Genomic DNA, 25,061 nt, shown 5'->3' with positions numbered 1-25,061 from the left:
AGTGTCTCAGCAGTATTAAAAATGTATAAGAAAATGGTGTGTGAAGCGGATATTCATCTAAATAGCAATTTCACATACATATTTAACAAATAGATTAAAAAATGGATTTGTCTCAGTGTTAAGTAATCCTGAATAATAAGTATCAACTTACTACATTATATTACTACATTAATTAATCATTAATAAATGATCAAATAAAACAATTTGGTAAATAGTGTTCGTATTTTGACTCTTAATGAGAATTTTCAGTGAAGGCATTAGATAGGCTTCAAGGAGTTTGTCTTACAATAATCATTAAGCTAGCTGAAATGGACCTTCGCTGACCTTTCTAGATATAATTGGAAAACCTGTAACTTATTGCATTTGTAGTATTAACTATCACTGTAAATGCAGGATTTGATAAATGTATTTTGCATTTTATTATATATTTAACTCATTTGTTTCTTCATTGCAGAGACAAAAATACTATGGCATAAAACATGGCTCAGTTTTATTTTAAAAGAAGTGTATATTCTCCTTATCAAGATCGGATCCCTCTTCGTATTGTGCGTGCAGAATCTGAACTCTCGCCGGCAGAGAAAGCATACTTGAGTGCAGTGGAAAAGGGCGATTACGGCAGTGTCAAGCAGGCACTTGAAGAAGCTGAAATATATTTTAAAATCAATATTAATTGCATTGATCCATTGGGAAGAACTGCATTACTTATTGCCATTGAAAATGAGAACCTTGAGCTTATTGAACTACTGCTAAGTTTTAACGTCTACGTTGGTGATGCTTTACTGCATGCCATAAGGAAAGAGGTTGTCGGGGCAGTTGAACTGCTATTAAATCACAAGAAACCAAGCCGAGAAAAGCAGGTGAGGAGATGACTATTTATTATATTATTATATTATATTACTATTTAGTATATAATGCTTATGGGAGCATTTTTTGAGTAACAAAATGAAATATGCATCATTATGAATACTTTACTTAATGTTATGTGCTTGAATTAGAATACTATTGTTTTTACTCTGATTGTTAAAATACTTCACTGCATGATAAAACATCTACTATATCTAAAATTCTCAGAATGGTCAGCCAGCTCCCAAGAAGATAAAAGACTGGTCCTATGCCTAGGATTATGAGCAGTGGCGTCTCCAGCTTTCATATTTAGCTGGAGGGCACATGGGGGGACAGGGACCAAAGTAGGGGGCAATTGTAAAACGCTATATATATATATATGCTAGACATCAATTTTTAACTACATAATATGTACTTATCTCTTTGAAGGAAAGGCCTTGGTTGAAATATGATTTCAAAATAACAGCTGAACTGGCAGTTATTTTTCATTCTTTAATATTAGAACCTACTGCCAATATATATATATAAATATTAGATAACTAGTGGACCCTACCTAAGCATTTCCTTGGGCCATGTTCCACATTCCCTAGCATGCAATCACTCCCTCCGCTACAACACCAAGAAAAGAAAAAAATTGCCACACTGACTGCAGATCAGGGGAAGACTGTGAGAGTCAGTAGTCTTCCCTCCTTCTGACTGTACCATGACATTGAGAGGTCCCTTTGTCCCCTCATTCACAAAACCATACCTCTATTTTACTTACTCCCTGTAGTTTGGGTATAGATCAAATAAACAACACATGGAAACAGCATGTGCAACTGAATAAGACAAAAAATTAAAAACTCTGGATTTGCAGGTATACATAAATAATATATGGAAACATAACATTGCAGGTATAGATCAACTGGAAATCACATGTAAACTCAGCACTGAAGGTATAGATTAAATAAACTACACATGACAACAGCACTCCAGGTATTGATCAACTGAATACGACATACAAATCCTGTATTTGCAGGTAAACATTAATGTATGGAAACATAGCATAGCAGATAAAGATTAACAGAATAACACAAAAAAAAACATCTTTGCAGGTGTAGCTCAATTGGAATTCACATAAAAACTCAGCATTAAAGGTATAGATAAAACCCCCTAAATAACAGGATTAAATCACAGGTTGCACACCCCAAAGCCGGCCCTGGCATCCACAGTGCCCACATATACCCTAACCAGCACCCAAATTACACACACATAGGATGTGCCATCTTTGACCCAAAACAACCCAGAATGAGTCAACATTGTCCCCAAACAGCTGAGCATATGCCATCTTTGTCCCATAAACACGCTACCTGTGCCATATTTGTCCCCAATGCTTAAACACCCTGCTTATACCATCTTTGCCTTTTTGACAAATCAATTATACACCTATGATTCACACACTTTTACAGTCACTCACTTTCATTCACACAATCATTTATTCTTTCACACAAATTATTTACACGTATTCATTAATGCATTCTCACAAATGTATTACTTCTCTCACTCATTCACACAATGCATTCACACATTAATCCTCATTCATTCACTCTCATTCTGACTCTTTATTTCAATATTCTTGCTAACCTCCTTTCTCACTATCTATCCCCCTCTCCCTTCTCACAATATATCCCTTCTCCCTACCCTGTATCCCTCCAGCATGTGAAAAACCCTGGGGTGTCTAGTTTTCAAAAAATATATGGTTTGATGGGGTGAGTTTAATTGGCCGACTTCAAAGCTGTCTCAAATCAGACATGGGGCAGGATTACAAAATTTAAAAAAAAGGTTTTGAAATAGCAAAATTCTACTAGTACATATTGCCCTGTAACTTGCAAAAAACATAAAAACATTGGGTATTTCTAAACTCAGGACAAATATTCAAATCTATTTAGCAGGCTTTTATATGAGGTTTTGTAGATGAGAAATAGATTTTTCAAATAAAAGTCATATTTTTTTGTTCATTTTTCACCATATTTTTTTTATAGTAAATTAGATGATATGATCAAGATAATGGTATCTATAGAAATCCCTTCATGTTGTGAAAAAAAAACAATATATAAGTGGTGTAGGTATACTAAATTAGAGGGATGAAAATTTCAGCTAAACACGAGCACTGCAAAAATGTTAAAACAGTCTCGGTTAGGAAGGGTACAAAAAGAAAAAAAACAGCCCAGTCCTTAAGTATTCAAATATGTAAGAACAAGGAGGTAATGTAATTATCATAACATGAAAATGAATAAAACAATTAAGGATTTAATTGGAAAAATCTACAAACTTGTATGTATGTATTTTTTGCACCTTGTTCCAGTTGTACTTTTGACAAATATTAGAAATAAAAAAAAACAATTTTTTCATTCATAATGAAATTATGAAACCTCAATACTTTTATCACCCCACAATTCTAGTAGTCTTGCTCTATGTCCTATTAGGCAGAGCATGTTGTCATATTAGTTACTGCCGGACCATTGGCGATATAAAAGACAAGAACTGAAATAAAATACAATAAAAGGGTGCTTAATTACAAATGCCACACTAGACCAAAATACAACAAGATGGAAGCTGGAATCAGGTAGTTTAATACTACGCAATGCACAACATAGGAGTTAACTATTTTCGATGGACTTTATATATATTTTTTATTTAATATAAGCTCAGTGTTATAAGAGATTTGTCAAAAAAAAATAAAAATACTAGAATATACGAAATAAGTATTTTGAAAAAAAAATTATTATATAAAATATAAAAAATACTATTCAAATGGATAAATAATATAATTTATGTTCTTTTCATTATTTTTCATGCAGAAAACTGCAATCAGTAGCAGCATTTGCTATAATATTCCTGGAATATAGATAAAATGAAGGATACAATGTAAATTAATGTTGCCTATTATTTTGCTGATTCGTTGAGAAATGAAGCATTTAAGACAAATATTGACTTGCAATTTCCTCTATATCTGAGTCTTAGTCAGACTTTATAATATTAAGTATCTAACAATTAATCTTTATAGATTTCCTGTCATTGATGATAATGTACTGTTTGAATATACGGCAAACAATTATTATTTTTACTGCAGCTTGTTATTTACAGGAACCAACACATTTATATAATATAATTATGAAGGGAAAATGCAAGTGCTCATTACCAAGGCTAGAAGCCTAGAAGTGTTTACTGTTCCTGAGCAAAATAACAAAACTGAATTTCTATTCCTAATGGATATTCCTAAAGGAAAGGTTTCCATTATTGAACCGTGTTCCAAAGTGTTTTCAATGTTTTTATGCATCAAATTATGGCAGTTCCTTAGTAGATAAAAATAAGTAGCATTTTAAATGTGAGTCTGATTTATTCAATTGCAAACAGTAAGCAAGTGCTTGTAATAAAAGAGCAGCAACTCCCTATAAGAAGTACTCCCCTACTTTATATAAGAAATAGTTCCAAACAAAACATATTGCACCAAAAAAAAAGAAGTTATATATGTGTGCTGTAATACTTAAAATTGCCCCCCTTAAATATGAAAACATGGAGTAAATTGCAGGGGTTTTTGCTGTCTAGCTGCTTGACAGACACAAAGAAATTAAAAAGAAGGGGGAAAAAACTACAGCAAAACTTGCAATTACAGGACGTTTTCAGACACTCCTAGTGCTTCGAGTGACAGTCCCTAAATAAATCAGCTCTTTATAGCAGCCTGTGACTGGTATCCTTCCAGGGACTCTTGCAGGGAGTATGTTCAGTATTATTTATTCAGATTTTATCATTCAGCAAGGTGAGCAATCTCATGTCAGGCTCTGACGGAACAGACTGTGCTGTGGCTGTCTATGAGTTAATAGTTATATATGTTAATAGTTATATAAATGTTATATATGTAATTATTCTGCAGGGGGCCCCACCTGACATTTATTAATCTCTGCTTCTGTGCAAACCCGGCCCACATCCTTCCTTTAAAGCCTGGACTATCATAACAGAAATGATGCTGTGGGTGCTATATCTACACGGTGTCCATGGTAATTGGGGGTTTGTCAAAATACCAGGGTTAGTTAGTTTGTTAGTTAGTGAATTAGCTGCCTCTCTAATCTTTGCTTTTTTTTACATTATATGGGAATAAACAAATATCACATTAAAATAACATCCATCATAAAACAATATAAAAGCTATCTATAAAATGATTCCGTTTGAAATGTTGTTTTATCACCATAGCAACCAATTGCGTGAACCAATCAGCAGGAACGTTTCCTTTCCATTTCCATTTCCACTTTTCACATGAGTAAAATATAACTCTTCTGTATCTTAGAGACACTTAGCTAATAAACACAATTGTACTATCCAGTCCCCATGGGTCTCAAACAGTATCCTTAGAAAGATAATTAGTGAATCTTGTTAATACATGCTGTATGCAAAACATAAACAAAAATGTCAGAACTGCTTTAGTGTAGTAGGTAAGATTAACATACAATTTTATATATTTTCTGAACTGCTGACATACCTAATGCTTAGCTTTGCATTAATTAACTACTGTTTATAACATAATCTTGCTATGATGTGACAACACTAGAACGAACATAACCAGTTTCATTAACATTCTTGTGCTAGAGAATGTGTGTCCAGAAGTAACATTTAACAGTAGGATTTACTGATACAATGCAGTCAAGAAGTCAAACACGGCCAGAAGAACCCAAATTAATGGCTGCCTGGAGTTTGCCCATGCCAGTGCTAATCAGGCATCCAAAAGCTTACGGTGAACCCTATTCTCTGGGCTGCGACTTAAGTTTGAAAGCTTGATGGACCCATTCTTTAGCATGTAGTGAATTGTTTGCAAATTAGTGGGGCCAAAGGTGCTGAGTGAGGAGTGTGTAACCAGAGTAGTAAGGTACAGTTGAAAGGGATGAAAAATAAGAGAAAAAATACTTACTGTATGTATATTGTATATTATATACTGTAAAGAGATTTTAAATTATAGAAAGCAGGTTTAATGAAAGGAACCATGAGTCATAAAAGTAGCTGAAGAAATCCTCAAATATCTTTGCCTTTAAAGATATGCATTATCAGTAGATTTTAATCACTATCTAAGAAAAATAACAGGATTGATATAGGTGATCAAGTATGAAAGGACAATTGTGGAATAATTTAGCAACTGAATGAAATCAGTCCTTTTTTAAAGCTTCATGGAAAAAGGTTAAACCATTAATTTATTACTCAAATGTAACAGAAATAGACTTTAATTACATTTATTCTGGATTCATTTCATGCCTATGAATAAATAAAACCAATAAACTATTGTAAAGTGTTCTTCACTTTTTTTATACATTCACTTTGTTAAGAAATGTGAAACCTTCAATCAGAGAAAAAACAAACAATACAACTGCAGACTGCAGCATTAGTGTTATTTGTTGTAAGAAATTGGTATTTTAAGAATACGGAATTTTCATCAAGAATAAAAGATGGAAAAGGTAAAGATGCCTTGTCCATCCTTGTGTTTTTTTGGTGAGAGAGCTCCAGACCCCTCTATTTTGTTGCCAGCAGTATAGTTACTAATACTAGTATTCCTTAATACTAGCACAAAAAAAAGAGACATTTGACTTATTCCATTAAGGATGTCAAAACAATTAGTGAACAGACATATGTTACCCTTTGAGACCTTTTGTATTAAAAGTAATACAAATATTAAAAAATATCCCAGTACTGGTCCCTGGGGTAAGAGACGGGCTGGATGCTCCAAAATGTGAACCGTGTGAAAGCAGCTGTAAAAGAAAGGCTCTGGATAAGGTAAGACTGGGTAAAAGAGAGTGGAGGCATGAGATGTTCACCATTAGGAGTCTTTTATAGGATCTTAGAATGTTGGACAAGTATAAATCTATCAATGTGCTCTACAACCATAAATATTTCAATAATTTGTATAGAAAAAAGACAAAAAAAGATTATGTTTTAAATTGTGTTACCCAATGAAATATCCAGTACTTTTTATAAATGCATTACTCAGGGTATCTCAGGGACGAGGGATTGGGACAAGTCAAATCTACTTTATTTACTGACATGAGTTTCGCCATTTTTAGGCCACCTACAACCACCTGATTGTACTTGTTTGTACCAGTTGTTAATCTTAAATATATTTTAGCTGTGATATTAATGCTATTTATTCAACAAATAATTTTAATCTGAATTCCTGTTTGGCAAAGATCAAGTTATATTTGCTGTGTCAATTACTGAATCATGATATCAACCAATTCAAAAATTATAATTAGGTATCAATAAGATAACTTATTAAGCAGATACTTACTTTGAATTAGAATTATTACAAAAGTTGAAGTACCGTATTTGCTCGATTATAAGACAACCCCCGCTGCTAACCGCACCTCCTTCCGGCTGCAGCGGAAGTTGCCTACGCGAATCGCGTAGACGTCTACACGCTGCCCCGACTACACACCAGGGAGTCAGAAGCACCGGTAAGTTTGGGGGGGGGTTACCAGACATGAGGATCCAGGTCCCCAGCAGTGCTGCGGGGGATCTGGATCTTAGTCTCATAGTCAGACCTCTATTTGAGGTCTGATTATAAGACAACCCTGATTATAAGAGGAGGGGTTGTCTAAAAAAAAAACCTCATCTTATAATCGAGCAAATATCGAGCAAGTATTTTTCTTGAGAATCAAAGCAGTCTTTGAGTTACATGCTGTTAAACTAACTTTGTACCTTTTGGTACCATTTGTTTTGCCCCAACTGCTATACATTGTTTCTTGCAGAATACTCACTTTACTATTCTCATGTTCTAAAAGTATATGGGATTTCGTTTTATTAGTTTAAGCCATTGTCCTTCAAATATATAACACAACTAAAAGAGAAATAGGGTGACGTCTTTACAGTGGAAAAGGTTCTACTTGAACTCAGACAAATCTTTCGGACCAGATGGGATATGCCCAAAAATTAATGGAAACCATCCTAATTATAGGATTGTTAAATAAATGGTTTGCCTGCTCAGAAACAGCATGAGTTTACTACAGGAAAATCCTGTCAATTTGACTTAATTTATTCTTTTGACTTGGTAACTTAGATAATAGACCAGGGAGGAGATGTTGATATAGCCTATCTAGATTTCAGTAAGGAATTTCACACTGTCCTCCATAGAAAACATAACAAAATTACAGTCTTTGGGTTTGAGAATAAAAAAGTTCAATGGATAATGCAAATTGTGAGTGATAAGAGGCAGAAGGTTGTACCTCATGGGAGAGACATAAAGCCAGGGCCGGCCCAAGGCAAAATGCTGCCTGGGGCGAATTTTAAAATGCCGCCCCCCTTATCTACCCTTCCTCTCCCTCCGTCCCTGCCGCCCCCCCCATTATCTACCCTTCCTCTCCCCCCCTTATCTACCCTTCCTCTCCCTCCATCCCTGCCACCCCCCCCCATTATCTACCCCCCCCTTGTACTTACCTTGCTTTCAGCAGTCCTGCGGTGAGTCTCCCTGTTCGGCACTCAGCATTACAAGCCGGCACCGAGACCGAACAGGGAGACTCGCCGCAGAGGGGAGAGAGAGGGGGGCGCCGAGCGGGTACTGACAGCTTGGTAAGCGACAACCACTCGGCGCCCCTTTCTCTCTCTTTCGCTTTTTAAAAAAAAAAAAAAAAAAAAAAAAAAAAAAAAAAAAAAGGGCACTTTGCCGCCCCTTCAAAAGTGCTGCCTGGAGCAGTTGCCCCACTCGGCTCCATTGTCGGGCCGGCCCTGCATAAAGCTATAGGACCTGATCAAGGACTGATAGGGGTTTAAGATCCTCACATCAGGACAAGTGGGTAGACTAGATGGCCGCCACATTCTGTGTTTCTATTACTAAGATAATTTTGTACTGAGTCACAAAACAAGTTCCATGCTTCATCTTCAAGATGTTTTCAATTAGTTTTGTATTGATTTTCTTATGTTCTAGTAAAAATAGATTGCATTACACATACACAAGTATGATCACAATATTTGTACTATATATCAATCAATGTATAACACTACAAAATGAAAGGTTGAAAAAAGCATTAGATTAATGACTTGTCTTGCTAAAAGTCAGTTTCCAGTAAGAATATAGCATCCAGCCTTGTTCACTTTTAGTAGGCTACAGTTTATTTCTGTTTGCATAGATCCAGGCCCTTGGCTAACTTTCGCTAGTTTGAAAAACATGATATATAACTTATATGGGTACATTAAATATTAAGTAGAATAGAAATATTAAGGGAAATTGTGATTGAAATGTATGGTAAAAATGGAAAAAAGAGCTGTGGCCACTAGGATGTGAAAAACCCTTATGACAAAGGATTAATTCTGAATCATATGACTTATTGTCTCATATGTTTGCTGGGTTTGCACCCATAGGTAGAAAGCACCTTGGTGTTACTCATATTCATCTCATGTACGAGAGCATGGCAAATAAGTCATATAATAAATGTAATAAACATTAACTGAACAAACACAGCTGCAAAATAGTTGGTTTCACACAGCATTAAACTGGATATTTTGTTTAAGTATGCTTATATAACTCCAAAGCATGATGGAAATTAATAGATTGTTTTTTGTGATTCAAGCATCTTCTAAACATGACATGAGTTGGTTTATATGAATAACCTGTTGTTATTTAAGAAGTAAATAATTACTTCATGTGCATTCATCTGATGTTTAGTCATGGATTTTGAAGCTCTTGCATGGGTGTAAAAGTGTATATGTTATTTAGTTCTAACTGTTTACATAGCATAGCTACTTTAAAAAAATAAATAATAATGGTGTATTTGCAAAAAACACATTTATATACGTTTATCCCAACCTTTAGTTTCATACAAGGAGCTCTTTTCATGACCACTTAAGCCTAAATCTTCAAGCAGCCGGTTCACTGCCATTCCCTTTCCCTGAAATGACAACATAAAACCAGGTGTGAGTAAGGGAGGTAGCCACAGCTTTATTAAAGTTCCCTTCAACTCTGCAGGGCCGGACTGGGAATGAAAAGCAGCCCTGGAAACATTTGGAGAGCAGCCCCATATAGTTTATCTCACGGTTGAGCTCTTGTACCCACACGCACCCCTTATACATACCCGAGGCACACTATTTGCTATACAAATAACTATAAAACATTATTTTTATCACATTATTTGTATTAAAATGCCAGAAAGCAAAAGTGTTAAAAGGCCCTAATAAATGAAATAAGTAAGACATAATGGAATCAAAACATTTGCTACTGCAAACATTTTTAGATTAAAAAGTTCCATTTTATTCAGTGGAACAAAACAGTGATCACATTATTCTTCACGATATTCTTGTAAGAAACTGCCCCCCCAGTTATGCACATCTGCCCCCAGTTATGCACATCTGCCCCCAGAAATGCCTTATACCCCCCTATATGCCACACTGCCTCTCTGATATGCCTTATACCCTCCTATATGTCACTCTGCCCCATGATATGCCTTTTAACCCCCTTTATGCCACTCTGCCTCCAGAAATGCCTTTTGACCCCCTATATGTCACTCTGCCTCCAGGAATGCCTTATACCCCTATATGCCACTCTGGCATATAGAGGTTAAAAGGCATATCATTGGACAGAGTAGCATATAGGGGTTACAAGTCAACAGATAACACCAGATAACAACAGACCAACAGATAACACCACATGATACATCGCTTCTGTCATTTTATTATTAAATTATTTATTGTTTTTCATCTCTGTGTCTCTGACTACTCACCATTTGTTCATTATTATACTGTTGACCCCAATTGTTTTCTCAGACGTTGTGTAATTTTTGATGCGAAAGGATGAAAGTTCAATTTACTAAAGTTGGTTTAAAAAAATAAAACTATAGTAAAACAAAAAGTAAATAAAACAGGTTGATCCAACTCAAGTCCTAGCTTGACTCTTCACAGTTGAGTTAAACTGGAGAAGTTACCTGCAACTAAAAGAAACCTAATTCATGACTAATCTTTCATTTTTGCCAAAGAATACACTGGATTTAATTGAATTTGGTTGTGTATTTTAGATGCCTATATCCCTGAATCCCAGTGTTTGAGCCGATTGCCTTAGATCAAAAGTGCTGTTTCACTTGTTCTGCTTTGTAACTGAATCCAGAATTATAAACTTCAGTGCTGATACTGTTTAATACCTAAGGACTCCCATGCTTTATGAAAGAGAGCAATAGGCCATCATCTAGCAACGCATTGGATATTTAACCGCTGAGCCCTATGGCCAATTAAGGCCTCATGTATGAGCACTACAGAATATGATGGCATTGAGGACTGTTACATTAATCATGAATATCTTTTTTCTTCCAGGTCCCACCGATACTTCTAGATAAACAATTCTCAGAATTTACTCCAGATATCACACCAATAATTTTGGCTGCTCATACGAACAATTATGAAATTATAAAACATCTTGTGCAAAAGGGTGTCTCAATACCAAGGCCACATGAGGTTCGTTGTAATTGTGTTGAATGTGTCTCAGGATCTGATGTGGACAGTCTACGGCATTCTCGGTCAAGACTTAATATCTACAGGGCATTGGCAAGCCCATCGTTAATTGCACTGTCAAGTGAAGATCCATTTCTGACAGCCTTCCAACTGAGCTGGGAACTACAAGAGTTAAGCAAAGTGGAAAATGAGTTTAAATCAGAATACGAAGAACTGTCAAAGCAATGCAAGCAATTTGCTAAAGACCTTTTAGATCAGACAAGGAGTTCAAGAGAATTAGAAATTATTCTTAACTATAGGGATGATGGAGGACTGTTGGATGAACAGAATGGCAATGATCTTGCCCGATTAAAACTAGCAATTAAGTACCATCAAAAAGAGGTAATTGTTTTTTTTTACAACTTGTGTTGGTTTTGTAAAAGTAATGATTATACAAATAGCTAAATTGCTGAAATGGAGTACATGTCCCTCTTTGTGTTTTACCACTGTGGTCCTTTAAAATATCCTTTTTGACATCCATTCTTTTCACTACCATCAAATATGAACTATTACTATTTATTTGTCCATCACGCTTGACCCATTTCCATGCAAGCAGCACATTACTTACACGCAACATTATCCATTGTTTACACTTCTTCAAAAGATATTTATAATTTTAGAAGTTCAATGAATAAATACCATCCTTTTTTAAATAAATGATTAAAATAATGAACTAAATAATGTAAAAAATATATGCAAGTGGGGGATAATATATCTCTACAATTAATCATGCTTGGATTTTGTTGCCATGGGCTACCTGTTCAGATGGATAATGCTAATCCTCTGTTGCTGAAAAAGAAATTTTTTCTATTTTTCTTGCTATATCGATAATTGAGGAATAAGCTTTTAAACAACCCTACAGATATTGTCTGTCTGTAATAAATATTGTATAAATTATTTGAAAGATATGAATCCAGAATCTACTGATCCTTTACCAAGCTGCTGATCATAATGTACATAAAATAACGTTAAAGCCGAACATATTGGATTGTACAGGGTATGAAAAAAAACACTTGCTAGGGGTCTATAGCATTCATAATAAACAATGCGGCAAAATCCATTATATGCTCTGAACCTAAGGATTTAAGTGTAATGAACGTGGTGAACAATTTCCAAGAAGTGAAAAAGAAAAGCATCATATTTGTGTGTTTCGGCACGAAAAGGCTAATGCAGGTCATTAAGGAACAAAGGGGATTGTAGGATGGACAATATTTTAGAGAGCTCATTCTGGAAGCCAACCTTTTTTCTGTTTCTGAGAGACCCTAATAACACACTCAGTAAACAGTAAAATTTTGGTTTTGGTTTTTTTGTACCCTGTAATAGAATGATCCCCTAAAAAAAACATCCTTTAAATATCAGCATTCATTTTCAGGTCATTTAACCCTTTAATGACCAATGACGTGCGAGACACATCACAGAAAAAACGCCAATTAACGACGAATGACATGCCTGGCATCTATGATCACTTTCTTCACTTAAACGGTGTTGTCTCGATGTCGAGCCATTCAGCAACACTGAGCACAGCAGCAGAGGCTCTGTGTGGCCCCTCCTCAGGCGTCAAGTACACTATATATAGTATGGTGGCGGACGTCTGATTTAAAAGAGGTCAATGGTGTCGCTGAAATCCCTCTATTGCGAGTCCCCAGGACACACCGTGACTGTTCTGGGAAGTGAATAACCAGAATGAGGAATCTGCACACTCCAAGAGAACCTAGGTACTTAACTTTGCCAGGAAGGGCCGGTTCCCCAGTAAATCCAATAGATAAATAAAGGCTCCAGGCACTCAAGAGTTCCAACGTCAGGCAGATTTATTGAGACAAAGAACAACGTTTGGACCTCACAATGAGGTCTTTTTCAACGTTGTTCTTTGTCTCAATAAATTGCATGTCGGTGATATGAGCTTTGAAAGCATGTCTTAATGCTTTCTGGAGTATGAAACAGTAATGACATACAGGGCAAAGGGTTTAGGTTATGGAAGACTGGATAAGAATCCTCATTATCATTAGAAAGCACTATAATAGTGACAGACCTCTTTGGATAATTTGCTACAATAAATTGTTGAGTCCTTACCAAAGCAGATTGTATCAACCATACAGCAGTTTATCATGTTCCTAGCTGTTTAATAGCAGTACATAGCTTATAATGTCCAAGTATACTATTTCTGAGGGCATTATGCAGTTTAAAATTGTATGTGTCTCCTTGCAGCATGAATTAAATAATACTCCCGTATACTGCCAGCCCTTTGCAGGTTTTAAGTCTGGGGATAAACTAGCTCAATGCTATGTGTATTGTATATCAAACAATATGCTGCAAATTGCTGGGGTGAGATTATTCTGATGCAGGATCCTGGGGCAGCAGACTGATTTATACACACTGATCCGCCATAACATTATGACTACCTGCTTAATATTGTGTAGGTCCTGCTTTTGCCACCAGAACAGCCCTGACCATTAATATAATGTCTGGTGTTTTAACTACTCCTGTTTTAACAACAGTAAAGTTTCAAGTTTTCAAGTTTACTAAAATGGTGAATGGTCTGCGTTTTATATTAGCCAACAGACCTTTAAGATGATAAACTGCAACAAGGAAACTTAAAAAAAAGTCTTAATCCCTGTTTGATGTAAAGTCATAAGAGATTCTATTGGGCTTGCATGTCTTAAATTGTGTACAAAGCTTTGTTTCCTTCTCTTGAAAGCTGTTCAGTGGCACTGCGTAGTTAATTTGCTTTTACATTAGAACATGTAGTCCCTTGCCTTTTATTCATTACCTTTACATTGTGCAATATGTTGCAAAGGAGCCTTTTCCTCCATTCGATTATCAGTTCACTGCCAGTTAAAATTGCAGTGCTGTAGTAAGCATGTGGCGTACATTCTTTGCTTCCATTTGAATATTTTCTTTCCTTGTTTAACCCCTTCATGACAACTGACGTGCTAGAAATATCAATCAAAATCATCCCGTTGACAACAGTTAATGTGCCTTTTCCCAAACGGTGTTGCTGTAATGCCTCAATGTCGAGGCATTCAGGGACACCGAAATGTTGAGGCATTCAGGAATACCTCTCCACAAACCATCAACGTGCACCATATTAAATATGGTGCCGTCTGCATGTTTAAAATAAGTTAGGAGGCGATCAACTGTGTTGAAAACCCACCCTATGATGCACTGTGACCGATCCCGAGACTTTGCCTCTCGCAAGATGGCGGTGCCCCTTTAAAAAATAAACAACTTCTCAAGGGGGTCTCTTTAAGTCAATCAAGATGTGATTATTAAAATAAATAAAACATTTAACAAAAAAAATAAGAAAAAAGTAGTTTAAAATAAATAAAAATGTGGTAACATGTAAAAATAATTCCGCACTGATGTGACCATCAGGGGAAACATCCAGTTCCAACAAAATATATAAAAAAAAGTTTTATTTTTATGAGCAAGTCCTAAAATTAGCGCTATATCTTCACAAAAATCCATGCATGGAAAAAGTACTGGTATTTTACAAAAGGTGTCTCGTTTAAAAAAATGTATGATTTGATGGGGTAAATCGAATTGACCGGGTAGGGCAAAGGCAGACTGACAGATGTCGAAATTCAGAACCCTTGATATCAAACATTCTAGTAATATGGGATATAATTGTTGTTACATTCATGCCCAAGTCCGTTCAGGTCAAATAATCTTAAATGTAATTATAGATTGAGGTGCCTCAGGATGGGAAGCCAGGCAGGAGTTTTCACCACAATGCTCCTCTTGAATAAAATGGAAATCTGATGTCAGGTCGGGAGTTAGCTATCCAAAGTATGGCCAACTTTAGTGGCAGTAGCTGTGGCTACTTGCAGGACTGGGTTCCTGGGGAGTACATATTGAACCCCAACTGTGCATGGAGGATGTGCCAGTAGCTATTAGTATTATGCCTACATCAGGAAAGTAATTTTTTTACACATTTACCAGATTCAGGAGTCCACACTTGTAAGGGTGCAATGGGGGTTTGTGGTCCCACGAGGTCTGGCTCCGAGTGACATTAGCCAGAAGGCTACATACAGGATTCCCCATAGGCTGGCCATGGGGAGTTTGTATCTGTTTTGCTATGTGTAGGGATCATGCCAGTAAGCACCTTCTCAACAGTTACGCCTGTGTCAGTATACCCGGGGTATACCTGCCCAGCCTATTAAACTAGGATGTTCTTATTTGGTTGGTATACATAATCCGGTTTGCCCGTGACATGAATGGATGTGGCTAGGGTTTTTACAGTTGCAACCAGGGAGTGACCGCCATTGTTTTAGTTTAATGTCCTACCCCATTGTGCACTACTATGTTGTATAAGTTAGTGCAATTATATACACAGCAAATAGATACAATTGTATCCAGCTCTACACATGCTATGATTTTATTTGTGCTGCTGGGTGTTTTTCCTTACAAATAAAAGGCCCTTTACTGCCATTCAGTTAACATTTTACTAAAAAGAAGTGAGAGTAAAATTGCTCTTCCCTATTGGAGGATCGGGGGGGCATCACTGCAAGTACCGTATTTGCTCGATTATAAGACGAGGTTTTTTCTAGAGCAAATGCTCTGAAAAATACCCCTCGTCTTATAATCGGGGTCGTCTTATAATCAGACCTCAACTAGGTCTGACTATGAGACTAAGATCCAGATCCTCCGCAGCGATGCAGGGGACCTGGATCCACCTGTCTCCCCCCACCACCACAACTTACTGGTACTTCTGAGTCCCCGGTGCTTAGTCCGGGCAGCGTGTACAACTCTACGCGATCCGTGTAGAGCTCTACACACTGCCCGGACTAAGCACCGGGCAGCGTGTAGAGCTCTGTGTGATTTGCGTAGACAACTTCCGCTGCAGGCGGGAGGAGGTGCGGTTAGCAGCGGGGGTTGTCTGTGTCCATCACGCAGACCTTCCCCGGCTGTCAGAGATCGGAGTTCCCCGTGATCTCTGACATCCGGGGAAGGTCTGCGCTAAATGCACCTCCTCTTGGCTGCAGCGGAAGTTGTCTACGCAAATCGCGTAGAGCTCTACACGCTGTCCGGACTACGCACCGGGGACTCAGAAGCTCCGGTAAGTTTGGAGGAGGGAGAGGGAGGGAGTGTTAAATGAGGGGCATAAGGCATTTCTGGAGGCAGAGTGCTCTGTGAAATGCCTTTTAACCCCCTTAATGCCACTCTGCCTCCTGAAATGCCTTTTAACCCTCTATACACCACTCTGCCTCCTGAAATGCCTTATACCTTCCTGTATGCCACTCTGCCCCATAATATGCCTTTTAACCCCCTATATGCCACTAAGGCAATTCTGGAGGCAGTGTGGCACATAGGGGGTCAAAAGGCATATCATGGGGCACAGTGGCATTTAGAGGGTTAAAAAGCATATCATGGGGCACAGTGGCATATAGGGGGTATAAGGCATTTCAGGGGCAGAGTGGCAAGCCAGGGGTCAGATGTGCATAACAAAAAAGGAAATAAAAACAAAAAATCATAGCTTTTATTCAAAAAAAAATGTTCACATAGTTTACATGAATTAACATTTACTGGTAAAACTTTTTTCCTATAGGGTCATCTTATATTCAGGCTTTTTCTTTTTCATAAATTAATATTCAGATTTTGGGGGGTCGTCTTATAATCAGGGTCGTCTTATAATCGAGCAAATACGGTAAATGTTATATGGTACGCAGTAATTTCACAACCTTACTAAAATGAGACCCAAAAAGCTTAGAGGAGTGAGATAAGCTAAAATTATTTACAACAGAGGCTGTTCACCTCCGATCCTGCTCCCTTGCGATGCGCGCGGCAACTGATGCCGTGCGTCGGGATTTGATGTCAGATCCCGGCGCACAGCACTGAAGCCACGCCCACCAGGGGTGTGCGACATGGTAGCAGGGGTCTCTGCCCGGGACTTAAAACATCGGGTTTTTTTGGGTTTGTTTTTTTTTTTTTTTAAACTTTATTTAACATCATTCATGTTAAATAAAGTTTAAAAAAAACAATTAAAAAAACGATGCTTTAGTCCCAGGCAGGGGCGCCGAGCGGTTGCTCGTGCTGTTTTCAGCAACCGCTCCGCGCCCCTTACTCTCCGTGACTCCGTTGCGGTTCCGGCATCTCATGTTGAGTGCCGGACTATTCCGGCGCTAAACATGAAATGCCGGCACCACGGCAGAGCGAGAAGATGGATGCCTCCCGCTCTCCGGCAACAAGGTAAGTGTGGGGGGGTGTAGTTTGAAGGGGCAGAGGGGGGGGTGTAGTTTGAAGGGGCAGAGGGGGGTGTAGTTTGAAGGGGCAGAGGGGGGTGTAGTTTGAAGGGGCAGAGAGGGGGTGTAGTTTGAAGGGGCAGAGGGGGGTGTAGTTTGAGGGGGGTAGTTTGAAGGGGCAGAGGGGGGTGTAGTTTGAGGGGGGTAGTTTGAAGGGGCAGGGGGGTGTAGTTTGAAGGGGCGGGGGGGTATAGTTTTAAGGGGCAGAGGGGGGGTGTATTTTGAAGGGGCAGAGGGGGGTATAGTTTGAAGGGGCAGAGGGGGGTATAGTTTGAAGGGGCGGGGGGGTGTAGTTTGAAGGGGCGGGGGGTGTAGTTTGAAGGGGCGGGGGGTAGTTTGAAGGGGCAGGGGGGGTAGTTTGAAGGGGCGGGGGGGTGTAGTTTGAAGGGGCAGGGGGGGTAGTTTGAAGGGGGTAGTTTGAAGGGGCAGAGAGGGGGTGTAGTTTGAAGGGGCAGAGAGGGGGTATAGTCTGAAGGGGCAGAGGGGGGGGTGTAGTTTGAAGGGGCAGAGAGGGGGTGTAGTTTGAAGGGGCAGAGGGGGGGTGTAGTTTGAAGGGGCAGGGGGGGTGTAGTTTGAAGGGGCATAGGGGGTGTAGTTTGAAGGGGCAGAGGGGGGGTAGTTTGAGGGGGTTAGTTTGAAGGGGCAGAGAGGGGGGGTAGTGAGGGGGGGCGCCAGAGGAGTAGTCCGCACAGGGCGCCACAACGCCTAAGGCAGTCTTTACTGCACCAGAAGGAGAGGAAGGAGAGGACATAGAAGAGGAAGAAGGAAGAGGAGGACAGAGACAGAAAAGGTAGGAAAACATTCTGTGAGAGTGAATTAGTAAGTGTGTGAGAGTGATGGGTGTTAAGCTGTAGTGTGTGTGTGTGTGATAGCATGGATGTGTAAGTGTGTGTGGGGGTGGATAGCATGGCATAGGGAGACTGTAATCATATTCCTATCATGCTCAGGTTCCAGCATGTACTGGCTGCCTGGGCATGATAGGAATGAGATTGCTGGTAGCAATTATATATTTTTTTGTTCAATTTTGGTGTTAACCACACCTTTATTAAAAGTAAGTAATCCCACTCCTATCATGCCCAAGCAACCAGTGTGATTGCTGTTAATTATATGTAATATATTGTTGTTGATTTTTTTGTCTAATTTTGGTTTTACTTTTAATAAAAGTGTTTTGTTTTTTTTTTAATGTGTGTGGGGGGGTCATTTTCGGTTTCAGTCAAGTGAATGCTAAATTTTCAGGTCCAGAATTTTCATTTTGGTGCATCCCTATATAGTATATATATATATATATATATATATATATATATATATATTGTGTATATATATAGATACTAGGCCAGACACTAAAGTGGTAGGCCTACACCACATCAATGTTTGGCTTAGTATATAGTGATTGGGGTTATGCTGCATTATTGTCAATGTCTGGCTTGTACCATGGTCAATGTGTGCCTCTCTATATAGTGATAGGTGTTATGCTGTACCACCGTCAGTGCGTGCCTCAGTATATAGTGATAGATGTTCTGCTGTACCACTGTCAGTGTTTGCCTCAGTATATAGTGATAGGTGTTATGTTGTACCACTGTCAATGTCTGCCTCAGTATATAATGATATCAGTTATGCTGTACCACCGTCAATGTTTGCCTCAGTATATAATGATAGCAGTTATGCTGTAACACCGTCAATGTCTGCCTCAGTATATAGTGATAGGTGTTATGTTGTACCACCGTGTTATGGTCTAGCTGCTTTTCTGCTGCATTGCTGGAGGCTTACAGCCTGGCTGGGTTGCCATGGCTACACTCCTGTCACTCCTGTGACTCAGCCCATTGTCCAGCCCACAGCCAGCCCCTTTTGGCTATTTAAGCAGCTAAACTTCACTTCCTCCTGGCCCTTGTGTTGTTTCCGGCTGCAAGTGCTATTGCTGTGTTCCTGTGTTCCTGAATTCCTGTGTATGACCTGGCTTTCTCTGACGTCCATCCCAGCTCCTGATTCCTGGCTTGTTCCTGACTTCGCTGATCTCTGTATTCCTGACCCCGGCTTGTCTGAGTACCCGTCTTGGTTCCTGACCCCGGCTTGTCTTTTGGTATATGCTTTTGGATCACGATTTGGCTTTGTTCACTATTGTCATTACAATAAAGGTGATTGCATTTTACGTTTTGTGTCCGTCTGGTTCCTGGTCCCTAACATTACACAAGGGCCGCTCAGGTAGATGCACCTGCTGAAACCCCCTCAGGGCGATGTTTTGTACCTGTCAACCTGCGTACCAAGTTACTTTCCACCTATCATAATCCTAAATCAGCAGGTCATCCCGGGAGGAACCAACTTCTCTGGTCGGTTTCCCGTCTCTTCTGGTGGCCAGGAATTAACAAAGATATTGTTGCCTTCGTAGCAGCCTGTCCTGTCTGCGCGCAGACTAAATCACCCCGTCACCTTCCAGTGGGCCTTCTCCAACCCATACCTACTGGTGAGAGGCCATGGTCTCACCTTGCCATGGATTTCATAGTCGATCTTCCGCTGTCTAACGGTAACACAGTTATCCTCATGGTTGTTGACCGGTTTTCTAAAATGATACACTGCATCCCATTCAAAAAGCTCCCTTCCGCTAAGGAGTTGGCTACAGTTTTTATCAAGGAGATCTATCGGCTACATGGGGTTCCCAAAGTCCTACTTTCTGACCGGGGTAGCCAGTTTGTCTCGAGATTTTGGAAGGCCTTCTGTGCGCAACTGGGTATCCAACTCTCCTTCTCCTCGGCCTACCACCCACAATCTAATGGGGCTGCGGAAAGGGCCAATCAGGGCTTGGAGCAATTCCTGCGGTGCTACATCTCGGACCACCAAAATAACTGGTCGGATCTGCTACCCTGGGCGGAATTTGCTCATAATAGTGCTGTTTCGGCCTCTACCCGGTTCTCCCCTTTCATGGTGAATTATGGGTATCAGCCCTCCATGATTCCTGATAATTTCACTTCCCAGGGGATTCCGGCACTGGAGGATCATCTCCAGCAGATCCGTTCCACATGGGTGCAGGTTCAGGAGGCACTTCAACGCTCACAACAGTGTCAGGAGCTCCAGGCTAATCGTAAACGCCTACCCGCGCCTTCCTATCAGGTCGGGGAGAGGGTCTGGTTATCCTCCAGAAATCTCCACCTCCGGGTGCCCTCCCAGAAACTGGCTCCCCGGTATGTGGGGCCCTTCCGTATCCTGCGACGGGTAAACCCTGTGGCCTATGCCCTGGATCTTCCTTCTAACATGCACATCCACAATGTGTTCCATGTCTCACTGTTGAAACCTCTGGTCTGTAATCGTTTTACTACAGTCACTCCTCGCCCCCGTTCGGTGACTGTAGACAATCATGAGGAGTTCGAGCTCCGCTCCATAGTCGACTCTCGTTGGTTCCGTGGGAGGCTCCAGTATTTGGTCCATTGGAAGGGGTACGGTCCCGAGGAGAGATCTTGGGTTCCAGCCTCAGATGTCCATGCTCCCGCTCTCCTTCGTGCCTTTCACTCGCGTTTTCCCCTCAAACCCGGCCCTGCTCCGCGGGGAGGGGGTCGTTGAGGAGGAGGTACTGTTATGGTCTAGCTGCTTTTCTGCTGCATTGCTGGAGGCTTACAGCCTGGCTGGGTTGCCATGGCTACACTCCTGTCACTCCTGTGACTCAGCCCATTGTCCAGCCCACAGCCAGCCCCTTTTGGCTATTTAAGCAGCTAAACTTCACTTCCTCCTGGCCCTTGTGTTGTTTCCGGCTGCAAGTGCTATTGCTGTGTTCCTGTGTTCCTGAATTCCTGTGTATGACCTGGCTTTCTCTGACGTCCATCCCAGCTCCTGATTCCTGGCTTGTTCCTGACTTCGCTGATCTCTGTATTCCTGACCCCGGCTTGTCTGAGTACCCGTCTTGGTTCCTGACCCCGGCTTGTCTTTTGGTATATGCTTTTGGATCACGATTTGGCTTTGTTCACTATTGTCATTACAATAAAGGTGATTGCATTTTACGTTTTGTGTCCGTCTGGTTCCTGGTCCCTAACACACCGTCAATGTCTGCCTCAGTATATAGTGATAGGTGTTATGTTGTACCACCTTCAATGTCTGCCTTAGTAAATAATGATAACAGTTATGCTGTACCCCTGTCAATGTTTGCCTAACGATAGAAGCTATGCAGTTTTAAAGTGTGTGTGTGGGGGTCCCACGTACAGGATCCGCCCCAGGTGCCAAATACTCTAGGTACGCCCCTGCGCTCAACAGTTTTTCCCAATTTTTTTTTTTATCCTTTATGCGGCCTGGAGCCTCCGCTCGTGATCCGCTCATAATTTACTTATGCAGTGAGAATTTCACCTTTAAAAAAACATTACAGTAAGTAATACTGTTGTCTAACTAATACTACATTATCACACTATAATGTAGTGTTATTAACCATGAGCGAGCTGTACCAAAAATATAGAATAACAATTTAAATGTAACGTTTGCAGAAGCATATTGTGCGCACAAAATTTTGGCTCTGGAAAAATTTTTGCACAAGAGAAATTTTCTGCGCACACCACCTAAGAAAAATTAGAGGGAACATTGCCATGGAGAGTACCAAATTGAAGATAAGTAATTCAGTATGCAACCAAATTGTCTCAGTGTTTTTATAAACTCTGTGGCGATTATAATCCAGCATGCCTCTGTGTATTTATTATAGAAAGATTAAATTAATGACGTTTTGGTATTGCACAGTCAAGAAGAAAAATACAACTAAATGAAAAACAGCAGAAATGTCAAAACAGAGACTGTTACAAATACAAAATTTCACAGAGGAGTCAATGCAGTTATACAACAACTGTATCTAGCATAACGATCTGCAGGATCTCACACTAAAATGACATCCTCGTGCAGCAATAACAATAGTACAGCAGTATTAATCAATAATATTGCAAGCTCAATCAATACTGCAGTAAAATTGAAAGACAAATCTGATTTACATTTAGAGTATGTACGTAGATAGATAACAATATATAAGCACCACCACCTGAGCATGTAAACGTAAAAAGTAATATAATAATAGTTCAGATGCTAAAGCGTGGAATTTGGAACATCATGAATATGTAGGGTATACAACAGGTTTGAGAATGTAAGTGTACTGCTTATAAGGTTCGATTTAATGAGCTGTCTTGAATCCAGATTTCATGAAAAAAAGCAGATTGCCTGCTAAATACATACTCACCAGTAAGCAGTTGGAATTTCATTGTTAGATTGTAAGAACACATTTAGCATGTACACTTTATGTAACTTGACTCAAGTTGAAAAAATATTTATTAACCTACGAGTTACAAATGAAAGTTTTAACAAACAATATTTACTTTGCATCCCCAGGGAGATATACAATTAAGAAACATAATACATAAGGTTAACTTCTGCTACTTGTATTTATACTATTATAGCTGGAAGAACCAGCACTGGCTTGAGCCTAATGCCTAGCTAGACCCTAAGTGAAAGAATGGAAGAAAGCTGGACCTGAGCATGTTTACATGTTTCCTCTTACATCAATAAGGATCAGCATAAATACTTTTTCCTGTGTAATGTGTACATCTGCCTTGGCTCAGGCATAGCTTGATGAGTCCAGGCTTTGGCTTGTACCTTGCCATCAACCTACTTGTCCACATCTAACCACTGTCATATTGTGCGTTTTATAAATTATTTAGATACATTAAACAAACAAGTATATTGGTATGAACATACCTTTTCTTGGGTTGAAAAAAACAAAACTAAGCTGGCTTATAAAATTTCTAGGGGTAGATTGCTCTACTGGGACCGAAATCCTTACCTCCCTTTATGTACCTCCTTTCTAAAAGCTCAGAATATCTGCCAGGTATGCCCTATGTGATATAGGCAATATATTTTTTAAATAAAACTGCAAAAAATAATAATAAATCACAAAACGTGTTTATGGAGAAAAACAGCATAAACACACACAATGGAGAGGTTTATTGTCGTCAGATGGCCATTTATGCTGGTGGAGATGTATTCCAAAAGCATACATTAAATTGCTGTGTATCTTAGCAGATACATGATGATTTCTTAAATTACCAAGAAATCCAAATTAATTTTTAACCCTAACAGTTCTGAGAACATTGAACATTAAAAGGAAATAATGTTTACATAATTTCTACTTTATTTCCTTTTGCACGTCAGATATCAGTTAGTCTACCACAATAAAAGTCCAATATTAATTCAGCTCCTCCACTGTCAACCTTTTCCAACCCATTAATCTCCATTGTGTTTTTAAATGTCACTGAAAATGTATGATGCATGCCTCTTAAAGCAAGCGTAGTGCTTTATTCCACCACTGAAGCCGTCAGAAACAATCAGTGCATAAAATAATAATTTAGTAACACTTCATCCAAGGTAGAAAATAAAGACTTAAGTCTGAAATTTTCAACCAAGCACATAGCTGGGTTTCCCAATATTTTCTATTTTTGTACCTTATTTGTCAACCCAAATCAAAACATAACATTTATATTATTAAGCCATATTTTATAAAGTTATATAAATAATAATGTTAATGATACAGTATATAAATTAACATTAATCATAGGCAATGTAATATTTCAGCGTTTTGAAGTATGAAAAAAACTTCTTGCTACAAAGCTATGCTATCTTCCAATTGCAGAATATTTTTCTTGTATAGCTAAAAACCAATGAATATTGCCCAGCATTAACTGAATTTCCAAATAATAAAGTTAATTTAGAATTTTTTAATGACTTCATTCTGTCTTTTTTTTTAAACACTCAAAGTGTTTTTCATTGCTGTGATTTGTTATCCAATTACATCCAATTACATTATCTACTATTTGAGGAATAAATACCTAGTGATATCAACTAACAAGGGTCTGGTCTGTGTGCTTTTGTAAAGACAGAATCACATAATCTTTCTAAAGATGCGGTGTCTGGAGGGAAAAGTTAATCCTCCGATGGAGCACAATTTCACAGTACATGCTTCTCGGTTATTGCCAACATTTGTTTTTATTTTGTAAGCCTGGAATTGAATTTGAGGGCTTGTTTGACTTAGGACATGCTTCTTTGAAAAACAATTAGCAATATTTGGGCAACATGGTTTTAAAGTGATTTGAGAACACAGTGCCTTTATTTAAAGAATATATTTTTTCCCTTAAAACAATGTGTTATCACTGATTATTATGGTTTATGGTATTACTTTTTGTTATTCAACTAAAATGTTATTTTCCTTTTTTTGTGGAACGCTCAGCCTTAGAACTAAATTTGCATCCTAAACAAAGAATTTTATAGCAGAACCATTTGACCCATCTAGTCTGACCATTTGTCCAGCTGTAAAATTTGATACTGCAAGGTATTATTATAAATATCATGGTGATAATATATCACCATGGGATCTTTAATTTTAATTTTAGTGAACTCAAGACCAAAATTATATCTGCCTCAATAAGATTTGACACAGTATTTCCAAAAGAAAATGAAACTTAGGACAGCTAAAAAGCTAGGAGGACA

The 25,061-nt window shown here is 38.8% G+C and overlaps 1 protein-coding gene across 1 annotated transcript in view; it reads left to right on the top strand.

The window, feature by feature from the left end:
• Positions 1-479: 479 nt before the first annotated feature.
• The window catches only part of LOC149286475 (short transient receptor potential channel 4-like), a 75,455-nt gene continuing 50,873 nt past the window's right edge, over positions 480-25,061 (top strand). The window contains exons 1-2 of the mRNA XM_089493906.1: positions 480-857; positions 11,155-11,673. Coding sequence (XP_089350032.1) covers positions 480-857; positions 11,155-11,673 — 897 coding nt within the window. The remainder of the gene's footprint in view (positions 858-11,154; positions 11,674-25,061) is intronic.

The sequence above is a fragment of the Sceloporus occidentalis genome, unplaced genomic scaffold, assembly GCF_023333645.1.
Source record: "Sceloporus occidentalis isolate IW3139 unplaced genomic scaffold, rSceOcc1.0.p SCAF_68, whole genome shotgun sequence".
In the NCBI taxonomy this organism is placed as follows: Eukaryota; Metazoa; Chordata; class Lepidosauria; order Squamata; family Phrynosomatidae; genus Sceloporus; species Sceloporus occidentalis.
The sequence above is the reverse complement of the archived record's forward strand: the minus strand, read 5'-3'. Positions and strand labels throughout refer to the sequence as shown.